This window comes from Cebus imitator, unplaced genomic scaffold (assembly GCF_001604975.1).
Source record: "Cebus imitator isolate Cc_AM_T3 unplaced genomic scaffold, Cebus_imitator-1.0 Scaffold150, whole genome shotgun sequence".
Classification (NCBI taxonomy): Eukaryota; Metazoa; Chordata; class Mammalia; order Primates; family Cebidae; genus Cebus; species Cebus imitator.
In genome coordinates, this window is record NW_016107465.1 from 1028528 (window position 1) to 1042799 (window position 14272).

Here is a 14272-nt window from a genome sequence, read left to right on the forward strand (position 1 = left end):
AGGGACTAGCCAAGGGAAAACGGAAGAGAAAGAGAAAGGGCTAAGTCAGAGGACTGGCACTTGATGTTGGAGAAGGGGTGGTAAAAAACAAAAAAACAAACAAACAAGAAGTTGAGACACAAAACAGAAGAAAGATTATAAGGGCATTGTACATAATTCCTGAAGAGTTTAGGTTTTCCAGATAGCTAGAATTTCATGCAGGGAGTCCTACAGGAACGGATTTGCATGTTAGGAAGGTCACTGGTGATTATGTGGAGAAATGAAAAAGGCTGAAGACAACTTGAAGGTGGGAACATCCTTAAGGAAACTACTACAGTAATCCTAATGCTAATCCAGACAAGAAACCATGATATTAGAGCAATGGTTTTGAACCGGGGATAACTATGCCAACGCCCTCCACCCCCCAGAGGGCAACATGTTTCAATATCTAAAGACATTTTGATTGTCAAAACTGGGAGATACTACGGGATTCTTAGAGGCCAGGAAGGCTGTTAACCATCCTACAATGTACAGGCCAGACCCCCACTTCCCTCACTACTCCCACTGAACAGTGATCCAGCTCAAACATCAATACCACAGTTGAGAAACCCGGCAAGAGATACTCAAGAGCGATTAAGTAGCTTTAGGAGACATAACTTTTAGACTGACTAGAGACAAACAGTGAGAAAAAAGAGGGTCCTATTGACAGTTCATATTCCTCTGCCTCCAAATTCATATGTTAAAGCCCTAATCATCAGTGAGGCTGTATTTGAAGGTAGGACTTCCAAGGAGGTAATTAAGGTAAATGAGGTCTTAGGGGTGGGGTCCTCATCCAATAGGATTAGTATCCTTATAAGAAAAGATACCAAGGAGCTCACTCATGCACTCATTCACTCTTTCTCCCCTTATGCACAACCAAAGAAAGGCTATGTGAATAGACAGCAAGAGGGTAGCACCCTGCAACTCAAAGGAAGAGCCCTCACTAGACACCAACCTGGTGGGCACCTGGAATTCCAGTCTTCAGAACTGTGAGAAAATAAACTTCTGTTATTTAAGCCACCCAATCTGTGGTATTGTTATGGCAGCCTGAGTGAACTAATAAAAGGGGTAATGAAAGATTCCCAGTATTTTTGTTTGGGGGAATCTGAGCAGACAATGAATAGAAAAGATACTGGGTGGCATGGAATTGGTTTCTGTTTTGTTCTGGTTTTTCTTTTGAGATGGAGTCTCAGCATGTTGCCCAGGCTGGTCTTGAGACACAAAGATTTTGAAGTATCTGTGGTACATCCAAGTTAGACATACTGGCCTAGAGCACAAGAAAGATGTTTGACCAGAGATATAGCTTGGGAATTGAAAGAGTAGGAAAAGCCATGAAATCAGGTAGGAGGAATATGGAGTCAAAAATGAGTACATGGCATAAAAAATGAAAAACACTGAACAGATGCTCAAAACACGCCAATATTTAAAAGAAAACTGAGATTTTTTTTTTTTTACATTCTTTAACTTATACATGCAAAAGATGTATAAGTTAACATTTTATAAAGTATTAACCTTCCAAATAACTATTTTTAAGGACTGTGTTTCTCCCTATTACAATTTTCAAAATTGTTTTGAAACTCCATAGTGGAATTAGCTCTCCTAATTGACTTCCTGTTAACCAATGTTCTCCATTACTTCTGATGCTCATGACAGATCATAAGTCACACTTTAGTACATCTACTCTTATCAAACAGTATACTTATTAGGAGCCAACCTTATTTGCTTCAGGTAGTGACAACTATTGTATTACATAACTCAATAAAATATGCATAAACCAATAAAACAAATGTTTAAAATAAAGCTGTTTCTATGAAAGTTAAGTCACATACTCTGGAAATACATAAAACCTTACCATAACTCAGTAATGGGGGTCAAAAAATTTAATCACATAAACATAGGATGTTAATGCTAACTTACAAATTAACCCAGGATAATAAAGAAATTTCTAGCATCGAGTACTAAGCAGAATATGGATGTAATGAGGAGGAAGATTCCACGGGAAACGTAAAATCCTTCTCTTATGGTTCATTATAGAACAAAAAAGAGACCGCTCTCTTCCTAACAGAAGGGAGCACTGTCTCAGCATGTGGGATGGAGATAATGAGGAAATGATTACCCACCATCAGATCAACAATTAGTATACACTGAAATTACAAGGACTGTGAGACTGACGTAAGTATGAATATACAACTTGTTAAGCTTCCACTGCCTTTGGAGGCATCACCACCAGGATGCAGTCTAAAGGAAACTGTAGAGGTTTTAAAACATTTACAACATAATTCTAATATTCATGAACATCTGAGACTGTAAGTTAAATATAAAATAGCTGTAAGTATTCAGATTAACATATAAAATTTTAGTAAATACTAAAAAACTTACCTAGATTTATCCAAATTCCACCTGGCTTGAGTATTTTCCATATTGTATCAATATAATCAATTACATTGTGAGCTGTGTCTATGAAGAAACAGGTAGCAATACAGTCCCAGGTATCTAATCGAGAAAAATTAAATTACCGCATCTGTTACTTTGCTTTTTTCTTTTAATTAATCCTTTAAAGTTCCCGGTTACCTTTTACAAAGTATTAATATTTGACAGAAATACAGAAGCTAAACTTCTGATCAACACTATAATCATGGTAACCTAATAATCACTTATGGGAAAAACTGATATCAATAATCTGATTAAGTAATCAATTTGGAAACCATCCCCAATAACACTGACATTATAATCTAATCTCAACATATTATTACCAAATTATATTTGTAAGAGTTTTGTTTATTCTCTATTCAAATTGTAGGCTTCATTTAAAATCACTTAAAACAAAATAATAGTCATTCCAATTTACACTAGTGTTAACCACTAAGTCTGGCAGGTTGCAGAAAGACCGTAGGCACCAGTTGCCAACTGAGAAATGAATGACATCCAAATACCTCAAGATCTACTACAACTGCAAATAATTACTAGGGGAAAAGGGGAGCCAAGGGCAGGTAGAGGCAATGGGTGAAAATCCAGTAGAGAACACCATTTGTCTCTTGGAGGTATGGTGTCTGTATAAATCCTGGTGCAATAAAGGCACTTGATCCCATGGAGGATTACCTTTATCATCTGTTCTCTCAAGCCCTGCTCCAGAAAAAGGGGACTTTTACTTGCCTAAGTGGTGTTTTCCATTATTTCATTCCTTATCCCCAACATCTTACATCTTTCAACTCTCCATTTCTTCCTTCAGAATACAGGTTGTCCCAATCTCATAGTTCAGGGAAAAATAATAGCTTTCCATGTGGTTAAATAAATAAATAAAAACAATCTATGTTGTTGCTACTCCTGCTTCAAGCCATCCAATGGCATCCTGAGTACAATTCCAAGTCCTTACTGTGGGCTGCCTACAAGTTTGCCTCATCAAACCCTCTCGAGGCTGACTTCCCACCACTGTACCCACTGCTTACTATAGCCCGGCTCCTCCTTGAGCAGAGCAATCACGCTCTCTACTCCCTAACCCTCCTTCCTTGCCATTCCCCATCTGCAACATTTTCCCTTCAAAGAGCTCAATGGTTTGCCTCTGTACTCTTTCAAGGTTCTCTGCTAGATTTTTTTTTTTTTTTAGTTTCTGCTCTTAGAAAGGCTTTCCCTGACAACTCTATAAAAAGCAGCAGCCCCTGCCCAGTCATTCTGTAACCCCTCTTCCCTGCCTAAGTTTTCTTTGTCACAATATTATATTTGTTATTGCCTCACTTTCTCTACTAGAATAGAAGTTCTCCATGAACAGGGACTTTGTTTTGTTCCCTGTTCTCTTTGACACCTAGAACATACCTGGTACTTAGTAGGTACTCAACAAGTACCTACTGACTGAATGATTTTGCTGAACTCTCAGTATTCTATTTTTTTTCCTTTTACTGCCAATCTCCTTCTCCTCTTTCCCCATTACCATCTCCCTTTCTGTCATCCCCAGCTCAGATTTCTTCAACAGTTTGCCAGGCAGAAGTCAATGCACAGCCTGACTATAAAAGTTCTCCATGATCTGGAACAAATTTACTTTTCTAGCAATATCTCCCATTAAATCCCATTAAATCTTTCATTAAAGCTTTTCTTTCCTTGCCAGTACAGCCGTGTTGCCATCCCCAATCATCTTATTCATATCTTTGTATTTCTGTCTGCCTCAAATGCTATTCTCTCAACCTTCAAGTCATAGCCTCACTCTGAACAGCTTCCTTCTCACACTAATGACCTTTCTTTTTTTTAGCATTCATTACTCATTTAAACTGTTTACATCATATCTTTTAGTATTAATGGGCCCAACAGATTCTAAATTTCTGGACTATAGATATCTTACACTTCTTTTTATTTCTTATCGATGCCTTGTATATGACCTTGAAAACCTCTAAATTGACACTGACGTATGCCTTATGTTCTACCATCAAAATGAGTGATCTAAACCTTGGCTTAGGATAAAACTAGCTCATAAATTTAGAATAAAGGACAAGACTTTCTAAATGCTTAATTTGAACTTACTGCATTCTGAATAAATCTCCTGAAAATCTCCTGCTGTCATAGAAAAGTTAGAACCAGGAGGAAGACTGTGGGGGTCAACATCAGGGAAAAAGATGGGTCGAATTTGATCAGCTGATCTCCGGTTATTGCTAAACTGATGGATCCAAGGATAAAGTTTATATTTATTAATTTCAGAACATCTGCAAAATATGAGCATAAAATCAGGTGTTAACTAAATATTTTTACCAAGAAAATCCACTTTAAATACTAAAATATTCTGCTTAATTGAAGATTTACAGATGTAATTCACTATTATTTAAAAAGTCACTGCAACAGCTTCCCTAATTATCTGAAAATGTACATATACATGTAGATGAGCAACCAATCATGGATTAAAGACAGAAAAAAAAGTAAATTCAGAGATATAAATGTACTGTTCATTCAAAGTTTTAGAAATTTATTTCTAAACTTCAAAACCAAGTAAAACAATCCAGCTAGTTTTTTTTTAAATGGTACTGGTTTCAACTAAAACAGTTTGCTATCTTTTTTTTTTTTTTTTTAATAACCCTCTTCTTTTTCTCTTTTTCACTAACCCCCTAAAACTCACACTGCCAACCGAGACAATGTATTCTTTAAATAAGGCAGCTACTCAATGTACATCTTCTGGCTTTAAAAACAACAACTGTCTTCCACTGCCTTCCAAAAGAGGCCATAGAAGTTCTGAGAGATCTTTCCAACTCAGTCATGAGAGCATACTTGGCCACTTAAATACTCCTTCCTGGTTCATACTTAGTCCTGAAGATTTTGTACAGAAATCATTTCATGGAATGTCCAATCACTTTCTAGAAAGTCACTTACCCAACCTGTTTCAACATTCTGATAACTAGGCAATTGGTTCAAGTGATAATCCGTATAAGTACTTTAATTTCAACATAAGAAACACTTGTGACATATATCATAATCAATACTATGTACTTATCTTCAAATTCAAAATTGTTCAAGAAAATAGGTAAGTCAATCTGATTCTGAGAAATTACTATTTCCAGCAAAAAATAAATTAAATACCTGTTGAGTACAAAGTTGGAAGAAAAGAGCATAAAAAAACTCCATTCATTTCCTTGACAAGCATAACCTAGCATAGCTATTTCCCAGGCCAGTCTTCCTAGTCCAGCACCAGGTACCAGAATATTTACTTTAGAAGGATCCCTGAAATGAAATAAGGCAATTATGTCCAACCCCTCAAAGAAAAAAAAGAAAAAGACAAAATCCACATTAACAGCTAAAAACTTACTCATTTACTCAATAAGAATAAGCTCACTAAGACTCTGACTTCTTACAATCAGGAAATACTTCTAAATGTCAAAAATAAGAGGTATAAGGAATTATTATGTATGTTCAGATATCAGATGAGGGTTTTAGCCCTCAAAAATTATTTTTCAGAAAAAAGGAGTACTCTTAAATCTGAAGACTTATAAAGTCATTCATATTCCTAACAGCTGTCACCCTGAACAACTATCTTAGAAAGACAAATTATTCCAAAGGGATCCCAATTAAATATGACGAGTTTGAAAAAAAAATAGTTCATCATATGGGACAATAAATACAACATAACTTTATTTCTAAACTTTATATGTAACCCAATTGTTTATGTTAGATTAAACAGATGTAGAGTTTAATGTGTCAGGTATATCTCTAAATCCTTAAATATTTTAGTTGACAAAAGAATTTGGGGGAGGGAATATTTTCATGGGGAAATGGGAAACAGCCCTCTAATTAAGCATACATGATGGCAAATATATTACATCAAACCAGAGGTTCACAACCAAACTGATCTCTACCTACTAGCATCACACTGCCATTACATATTTTCTTCACTGTAAGAGCCATTATTCCACTTTCAAACCACTAAACCTTTACCAAAGCAAGGCCTTTTCTCAGGAATTTTGGCAAATCAATATAATCCTGAGGAAACTAAAATTGTAGTCTTATAAAAAGCCAAAGGGGAAATGTATATAATCAGCTAATATGTCAAGTAAAAATAAATTTCACTACTGTATTTCCTAAATTTGGTTCACAAATCAAATCCAATATCCAAGTCTACTTTTACTAATTCTCTTTTATCTTTTAACTACATGGTTTTTAAATCTGTCATGCTCTAAGCAGCAACAGGGCACTTTACTAGTAGCCATATAACCTTTGCATATCCTACTTCAAAATAAAAAAGATCAAACACTCTGGGGCTTTTGTAAACTCATAGCTCTAGGACTCTGCAATTCCTTACATAAGGGACCTGCCATTTCCGCACTCTACTCAGACCTAACTCACTCTCATTTCTCACTCTCTACCAGACCCACTAAAACCCCTACTCTTGAGAATTACCTTTCTTTTCTCAGTTCCCATCTGCCCATCATAACATGTATTTCCACCTCTACTCCAGCAAGTGGCTGTTCTCAGCTTTGAATTTTTTTTTTAAATTATCTGATCAAAGTCATGCTACAGAAAGAAAAGCATTTGGAAGCAAATTTATAGAGTATTTAAATATTTATATAAAAATAGCTAGCAATCAATTTCCAAATGGCTGATGACCCCAGTAAAATATTATCATGTAGAAGTTAGAAATTATGCTAACCTGAAGGGAGAGCTGTGCCAATGTTAACAATTATTTTGGTAACTTACGGAAAGTTAACTTAATGACTGCTTTTATCAATGACAGAGGATTTTATTATGACAAAGAGGATTTCAGTGGACATATAGGAAATGCATCAAAGCAAACACTCTAGAACAAAAAAAAAAAAAAGATTAAGAACTATGCAATTACTGGCTAAGATGGAGAGAATTTTTCCCTAAATCTTTGTTCTTGGCTAGATTTTCTTCATTGGGTTTTTATACAAGGGATATTAGCAGCATAATGAAAAGTTCCTCTAACTATGATGTGTATGAAACTAAGGCACTCTAAATGGGCATTTCTGCTATGAATCTGTATGAAGTCTAGGGCATTTCTATGAGGCCGTTTCTGTGGAGAACAAGAAATATAAATCTAATGCAGACCTTAATGGTGAGATAACCTTAAACCAGGCTGAAAAATTTTTAAAAGCATATTGGAATAGAGACACAGGATATGTGGCTCCATAATCAAATGGTGCCTACTTGAGATTCTTTGCGAAAATAAGCAAGCCAACAAGTTTACCTAGTTAATAAGGTCCCAATATGGAGAAGCTATACATTTATTATAAATATGACCTCCCTAATAACAGGAGGAAAAGTTTCAACAGTTTATTCAAGACAAACAGGCATGGAAAAGGATACATCTGTAAGGACAGACATAGATCCCATGTGTCTAAAGAGGCCATGGATCACATTTCCATCACCCGTTCTGCTACAGCTATTTCACCAGCAGTAAATATTGTTCTTGACAGGGTTTCCTTTGTTGCACACAGAACGATCTTTGCACTGCAGTTGTAAATTTTTGAGATGGAGTCTCGCACTGTTGCCCAGGCTGGGGTACAATGGCGTGATCTCAGCTCACTGCAACCTCTGCCTCCCAGGTTCCAAGCGATTCTCCTGCCTCAGCCTCCTGAGTCAGTGGGATTACAGGCACCTGCCACCATACCCTGCTATTTTTTTTTTTTTTTTCTATTTTTAGTAGAGACATGGTTTCACTATGTTGACCAGGCTGGTCTTGAGTGTCTGACCTCGTGATCCACCCGCCTCGGCCTCCCAAATTGCTGAGATTGCAGGCATAAGCCACTGCGCCGGGCATAGTTGCAAATTTTAAAACTCGAACACAAAATGCTATCTTGTTGGGTCAACATTATGACACTTGGCTGACCCCTAGTGGTAGAAGTAAATACAATTTTTAAATACCTACAGTGGTTTCTGAATCTAAGTTATTAATTCTCCAGTACAGTAAAAGCCACTAACTACATGTGGCTATTGAATACTTAAGATGTGGCTAGTGCAAATTGAGACATGTTGTAAGTGTAAAATAAACACCAAATTTAAAGACAGTATAAAAAGGAACAAAGCCAGGTGTGGTGGCTCATACCTGTAATCCCAGCACTTTGAGAGGCTGAGGCGGGCAGATCACGAGGTTAGGGGTTCGAGACCAGCCTGACCAATATGGTGAAACCAGTCTCTACTTAAAAATACAAAAATTAGCCAGGTGTGGTGGTGCACACCTATAATCCCAGCTAGTTGGGAGGCTGAGGCAGAAGAATTGCTTGAACCCAGGAGGTGGAGGTTGCATGAGCTGAGAGCATGCCATTGTACTCCAGCCTGGGTGACAGAGCAAGACTCCGTCTCAAAAAAAAAAAAAAAAGAAAAGGAATGAAAAATATCTCACTAATAATCTTTTATTACATCAAAAGTTTTAAAATAAAAATAAAATTGCTTATTTAAAAAAATACAGCTACCCTGAGCATACTGGCTGTGAGGTAGCCCTGCTCTGCAGGGGCAATAAAAAAATAAAAATTAAAAAATATCTAAAGCAAATAGGGCAAAATATCAAGGCTTAAGAGAGCTACTGAATTTTTTTTTTTTTTATTTTTTTTATTTTTAATTTGAGACAGTCTTGCTCTGTTGTCCAGACTGGAGTGCAACAGTGCTACCTCGGTTCACTGCAGCCTCTGCTTCCCAGGCTCAGATGATCCTCCTGCCTCAGCCTCCCAAGTGGCTGGGACTACAGGTGTGTGTCACCACACCTGGCTAATTTTTATACTTTTTAAGAGATGGGGTTTTGCTGTGTTGCCCAGGCTGGTCTTGAACTCCTGGGCTCAAGCAACCCACCCACCTTGGCCTCCCAAAGTCCAGGGATTACAAGCGTGAGCCACCATACCCAGCCCCAAATTTTTTTACTCATCATAGAAATATACTATAAATCAGGAGTGTTTAGCACCTTCAAATATATAATCCTAATTTAACTCTTCATCAACTCCCAACAAAGAACTCTTTCAGCCAGACAACCTTCTCACTGATCCCAGAAAAGACTTTCTCATGTTAATCTTTGGAGCTTTTACCCACAGAAACTAAAATTACCTTATCATTTAAATTGCCACTTCATCTATATTTCCTACATATCCCAGGCAAAGTTCCTTGAACTCTCTTTTCTATGCTTTCAATAATTAATTCCTACTTCTACTATAGTTTACATACCAAGGTTCTTCACTTTGCATCATTCACTTAATACAGGTACAGCAACTATGGCTTGCAGGCCAGTCACCTGTCATTGTAATTGAAGTTTTACTGAAACACAGCCATACCCATTCATTTAAGAATTGTTTATGGCTGCATTCCTACAACAATAGCACTGAGCAGTCTCAACAGAGACCACATTGCCGGAAAAGCCTGAAACATTTACTGCCTGGCACTTAAGAAAACATTTGCCAACCCCTGATCTAATACAATATCCTTGAACCTCTTTCATGCCAGTACACAGAGCTTCCTTAACTCTACTGCATAATTGTAATATATTTTATCAAAAGCTCCTAATTAAAGACATTTATATTGTTCGCAATATTTCACTATCATAATGTTAAAACTAATACCCTTAGCATGAATAACTCCTTTTTTTATTTTGAAAAATTTTACTTCCCACACTACACTAATGTAGTGGCATGAATAACTTTCACATGCAGAAAATATGTGACCATCTTCCCTTAAACTGAACTACAAGAATCAAGATATGCATTTTTCCTCCCAGCATCATCAGAAGTTTTGTTTTGTTTTGAGATGGGGTCTTGCTCTGTCACCCAGGATGGAGTGCAGTAGCATGATCTCGACTCAGTGTAACCTCTGCCTCCAAGATTCAAGCGATTCTCCTGCCTCAGCTTTCCAAGTGGCTGGGACTATAGGCCCGTGCCACCATACCTGGCTAATTTTTATATTTTTAGTAGAGATAGGGTTTCACGATGGTGGTTGGGTTGGTCTTGAACTCCTGACCTCAGGTGATCCACTTACTTCAGTCTCCCAAAGTGCTGGGATTACAGGTGTGAGCCACTGTATCCGGCCAAGATAAACATTTGAATTTTGACAAATAAGCCAGATTTTTTTAAGTAAGCTTTTTGCTAATTTATTCTTCCATCAGGAACATATTTATGTTTCCTCACACCTTCACTAATAGTTATCTAACTTTTAAATCTTTGCAATAAAATAAAAATGGCATCTTAATGTGGTTTTACATTTGCATTTTCTTATGAGATTGACTGTCCTGTATGTCTTTTGGTGAACTATCATTTACAGCATTTTTCTACTGGATTGTGAATGCTGAGTGGTTTTTCTACTGTGTTACTCCTTTAGATCTGTAAGCACTTGAAATCTTGACTTAAAAGACTAGGAAACACATACCTATCCGTGTTTGGAGAGCTTTCAGGATGAGGGAGAAATCTATCTTTAGTCTCTAAAGTACCACCTGCACTATTTGGTAGTCTACAATCCCTACATGTTCTTTTTTTAAAATGGGTTCTCCTAGCTAAAAGAATCTTTTCATGAACTATAATTTACTTTCTCCATTTTCTCCTAAGTGGGAAAAAAAATGCTCCTTTAAGATGCTCAGAATATTTTTTTCCTAACGGCCAACTATAAAAGAGAAAAAACAAATTCAACCAGTCAGTAGTGGATCAGTATCTTTTCGGATTGTTTATATATATAAATGCAAAGACATAAGATTTTTTCCCCACAAACAAATCACTTCAAATTCTTCTAAAATTGAATGGGTTAATGAAATTAAGATCTAAAAAATACAGTCCAACAACTTTTAGGACTCAAAAAATGTGATTTTACATGTGAGCCCTCATTCCAGACAGGATGCAAACTTAAGAATCTGTATTTTCTTAGCTACTATAAGCTTTACAGCACTGAATTCTTATATTTAAATGATTAGACACTCACTTGGAAAAATAAAAAAAAAAACTTGATATGTGTGTTTCCTTAAGAAAAATATTTTAATGACCCCAATATAGTTAATTCTACATATTTCATTAAGTATATGATCTTCTATAGGCAGTCAATTACAAAAGGCCTTCAGTGAAATTACACACACACACACACACACACACAGACACACACACACACACACACTCACAAAGGCTAGCTGACATAAATTTGTGTTAACTATAGTCTGAGTATAAAGACATTAAATTCCCATGTACTTACTGTGGCATAAAAAGAGTCCTAGAAATTTATCTGAAAGACACAAAGTTGACCAGAATTTATCTAGCATCAACTTGGATTCTGAAGGGCTATAATTAATGCCCCTTTTCTTCCTTTACTTTTTTTTTTTTTTTTTTTTAGATGGAGTCTCTGTTGCCCAGGCTGGAGTGCAGCAGTGCAATCTCAGCTTACTGCAACCTTCTTCCCGGGTTCAAGCGATTCTCCTGCTTTAGCCTCTCAAATAGCTGGGATTACAAGCGCGCGCCACCAGGCCCAGCTAATTTTTATAGTTTTAGTAGAGACAGGGTTTCACCATGTTGGACAGGTGGTCTTGAACTACTAACCTCAAGTGATCCACCTATCTCAGCCTCCCAAAGTGCTGGGATTAAAGGCATGAGCCACCACACCTGTCCTAACGCCCCTTTTCTAGGCTCTAGTGTTTACTTATTCTGGCAAAGCTATGAATTTAGTATCGATGCAGCCTTTACTGTGTTTTATTAGGTTTCCTGTTTAAGGATTTTTTTCAATAGCTCACCTTATCTACTTTAAGGAAATCAATCTAAATCAAATAAGTAAAACAAATAACATAGGAAGAAATGTAACATTTCCACTGGATCCAAGAATGGCAAAAAAAAAAAAAAAAAAAAAAAAAGTGTGACAGATATTATATTTCAGTGAACTTTATTTAAAGTTTATATATACCCATCTACTTTTATAACAATACTTTCAGGAAAGGAAACTGGGTAACTGAGGAAGAGTTATGAAGAACTGTTCATGGGAAGGAGACTACATATCCCTTGAAACCTTTTAAGCTGTAAATTCTATAAAATGCTTTACTTATTCAGAATGGTTTAAAATTTTTTTTTTTAATTTTAAAAATAACCTATTAGCACCATTTAGAACTAACTCATCCTTGCCTCATCAGTCTACTTTATGTCAAGTAGTAACAATGGAAAAATAACAGTAAAATAATATGTGTGCTAGTTCATTAACTATCTTTAACAATGGCATACGATTTTAGTGTTGCTAACATTGTTATACTAATTAAATAATGGTATCATACATGATTCCATAATTACTGAGTATAAACAAAGTCATGTTTTAAGTGCCAGAAATGATGTTGACATAAACATTTCATATTCAGCCTTCAACATTCACTGAAACTTTGGTACGTTACTTTTTTTTGTTTGTTTCTGACCAGGGATTCAGTTCACAGCCAAAACTTTGGTACATTTCTATTAAAAGTCCTACCAATTAAAACTTACAGATATTTCAGCAACAGATAGTTTGAATCTTGAGATATACCTGTACTTTACAGAAAGTATTAAACTAGTACCTATTACTTGACAAAGGAGGGCACTGAGTATACCTATTGAGAGAGAATACCAACTAGAAACTTTAAGAACGTATCTTTTTGGAAACAACAATGTTTATTAAAAAGATCATTTACCATGACCAAATGGAATTTATCCCAGGAATGCAAGGGTGGTTCAACATAAGAAAATCAATTGATGAAATATATCACATTAATGGAATGAAGAAAAAACATATATATCAACTCAATTGATGCAAAAAAGTTATTTGACAAAATCCAGCACTCTTTAATCAGAAAAACCTTTAGAAACCTTAAGAAAATCTGGCTGGGTGTGATGGCTCATACCTGTAATCCCAGCACTTTAGGAGGCCAAGGTGGGCAGATCACTTGAGGTCAAGAGTATGAGATCAGCTTGACCAACACGATGAAACCCCATCTCTACTAAAAATACAAAAATTAGCCAGGTATGGTGGTGGGTGCCTGTAATCCCAACTACTTGGGAGGCTGAGGCTTCAGTGAGCTGAGATCGTGCTACTGCACTCCAACCTGGGTGACAGAGTGAGACCCTGTCTCAAAACAGACAAACAAACAAAACAAAACAAAAAACTAAGAAAATTCTTCAACATGATAAAGGGTGTTTATGAAAGTCCCACAACTACTCAATGGTGAAAAGACTGAAAGCTTTCTCCCTAAGAACAGAAACAAGGAAACAAAAGGCATTGAAATTGGAAAGGAAAAAGTAAAAACTATCTCTTTTTTGCATAATGTGAGCCACAAAGTATCCATAAGAAAGCTAATAGAGCTAATAAAGCAAGATTGCAGGTGAAAAGATCAACACACAAAAATCAGTTGTGTTTCTACTATGTCAGCAATAAAAATTCTGAAGAGGAAATTAAGAAAGCAATTCCATTTATAATAGTATCTAACATAGGGATGTCCCATTTTTTGGCTTCCCTGGGCCAAACTGGAAGAATTGTCTTGGGGCACACATAAAATAACACTAATGACAGCTAAAAAGTATAAAAAAAAAAAAAAAAAGGAAAAAGAAAACACTTTATAATGTTTTAAGATAGTTTATGAATTGTGTTGGGCCACATTCAAAGCTGTCCTGGGCCACATGTAACCCACTGGCCGCTGGTTGAACAAGCTTGATTTAAAAGAATTAAATACATACAAATATATCTAACCAAGGCAAAAGACCTATACACTGAAAACTACAAAACACTGCTGAAAGAAATTAAAGATCTAAATAAATGGAAAGACGTCCTGTGGTAATGCATAAGATTTAACGTTGTCAAGACCCCA

At 36.2% G+C, this 14272-nt stretch overlaps 2 protein-coding genes across 5 annotated transcripts in view; one reads left to right on the plus strand and one right to left on the minus strand.

Annotated features, from left to right (window-relative positions):
• LOC108314334 (dynein light chain 2, cytoplasmic-like) overlaps nt 1–1031 on the plus strand; it is a 21303-nt gene extending 20272 nt beyond the window's left edge. Inside the window, exon 2 of the mRNA XM_037743741.1 lies at nt 901–1031. The gene's annotated coding sequence lies outside the window, so the exon portion shown is untranslated. The remainder of the gene's footprint in view (nt 1–900) is intronic.
• Nucleotides 1–14272, minus strand: part of CARNMT1 (carnosine N-methyltransferase 1) — a 43312-nt gene that overhangs the window by 10269 nt on the left and 18771 nt on the right. For all 4 annotated transcript variants that reach the window (XM_017543239.2, XM_037743739.1, XM_037743738.1 and 1 more), the window contains exons 4-6: nt 5572–5712; nt 4528–4706; nt 2398–2511 (exon numbers count right to left, since the gene is read on the minus strand). In XM_017543239.2, the coding sequence (XP_017398728.1) occupies nt 2398–2511; nt 4528–4706; nt 5572–5712 (434 nt within the window). The remainder of the gene's footprint in view (nt 1–2397; nt 2512–4527; nt 4707–5571; nt 5713–14272) is intronic.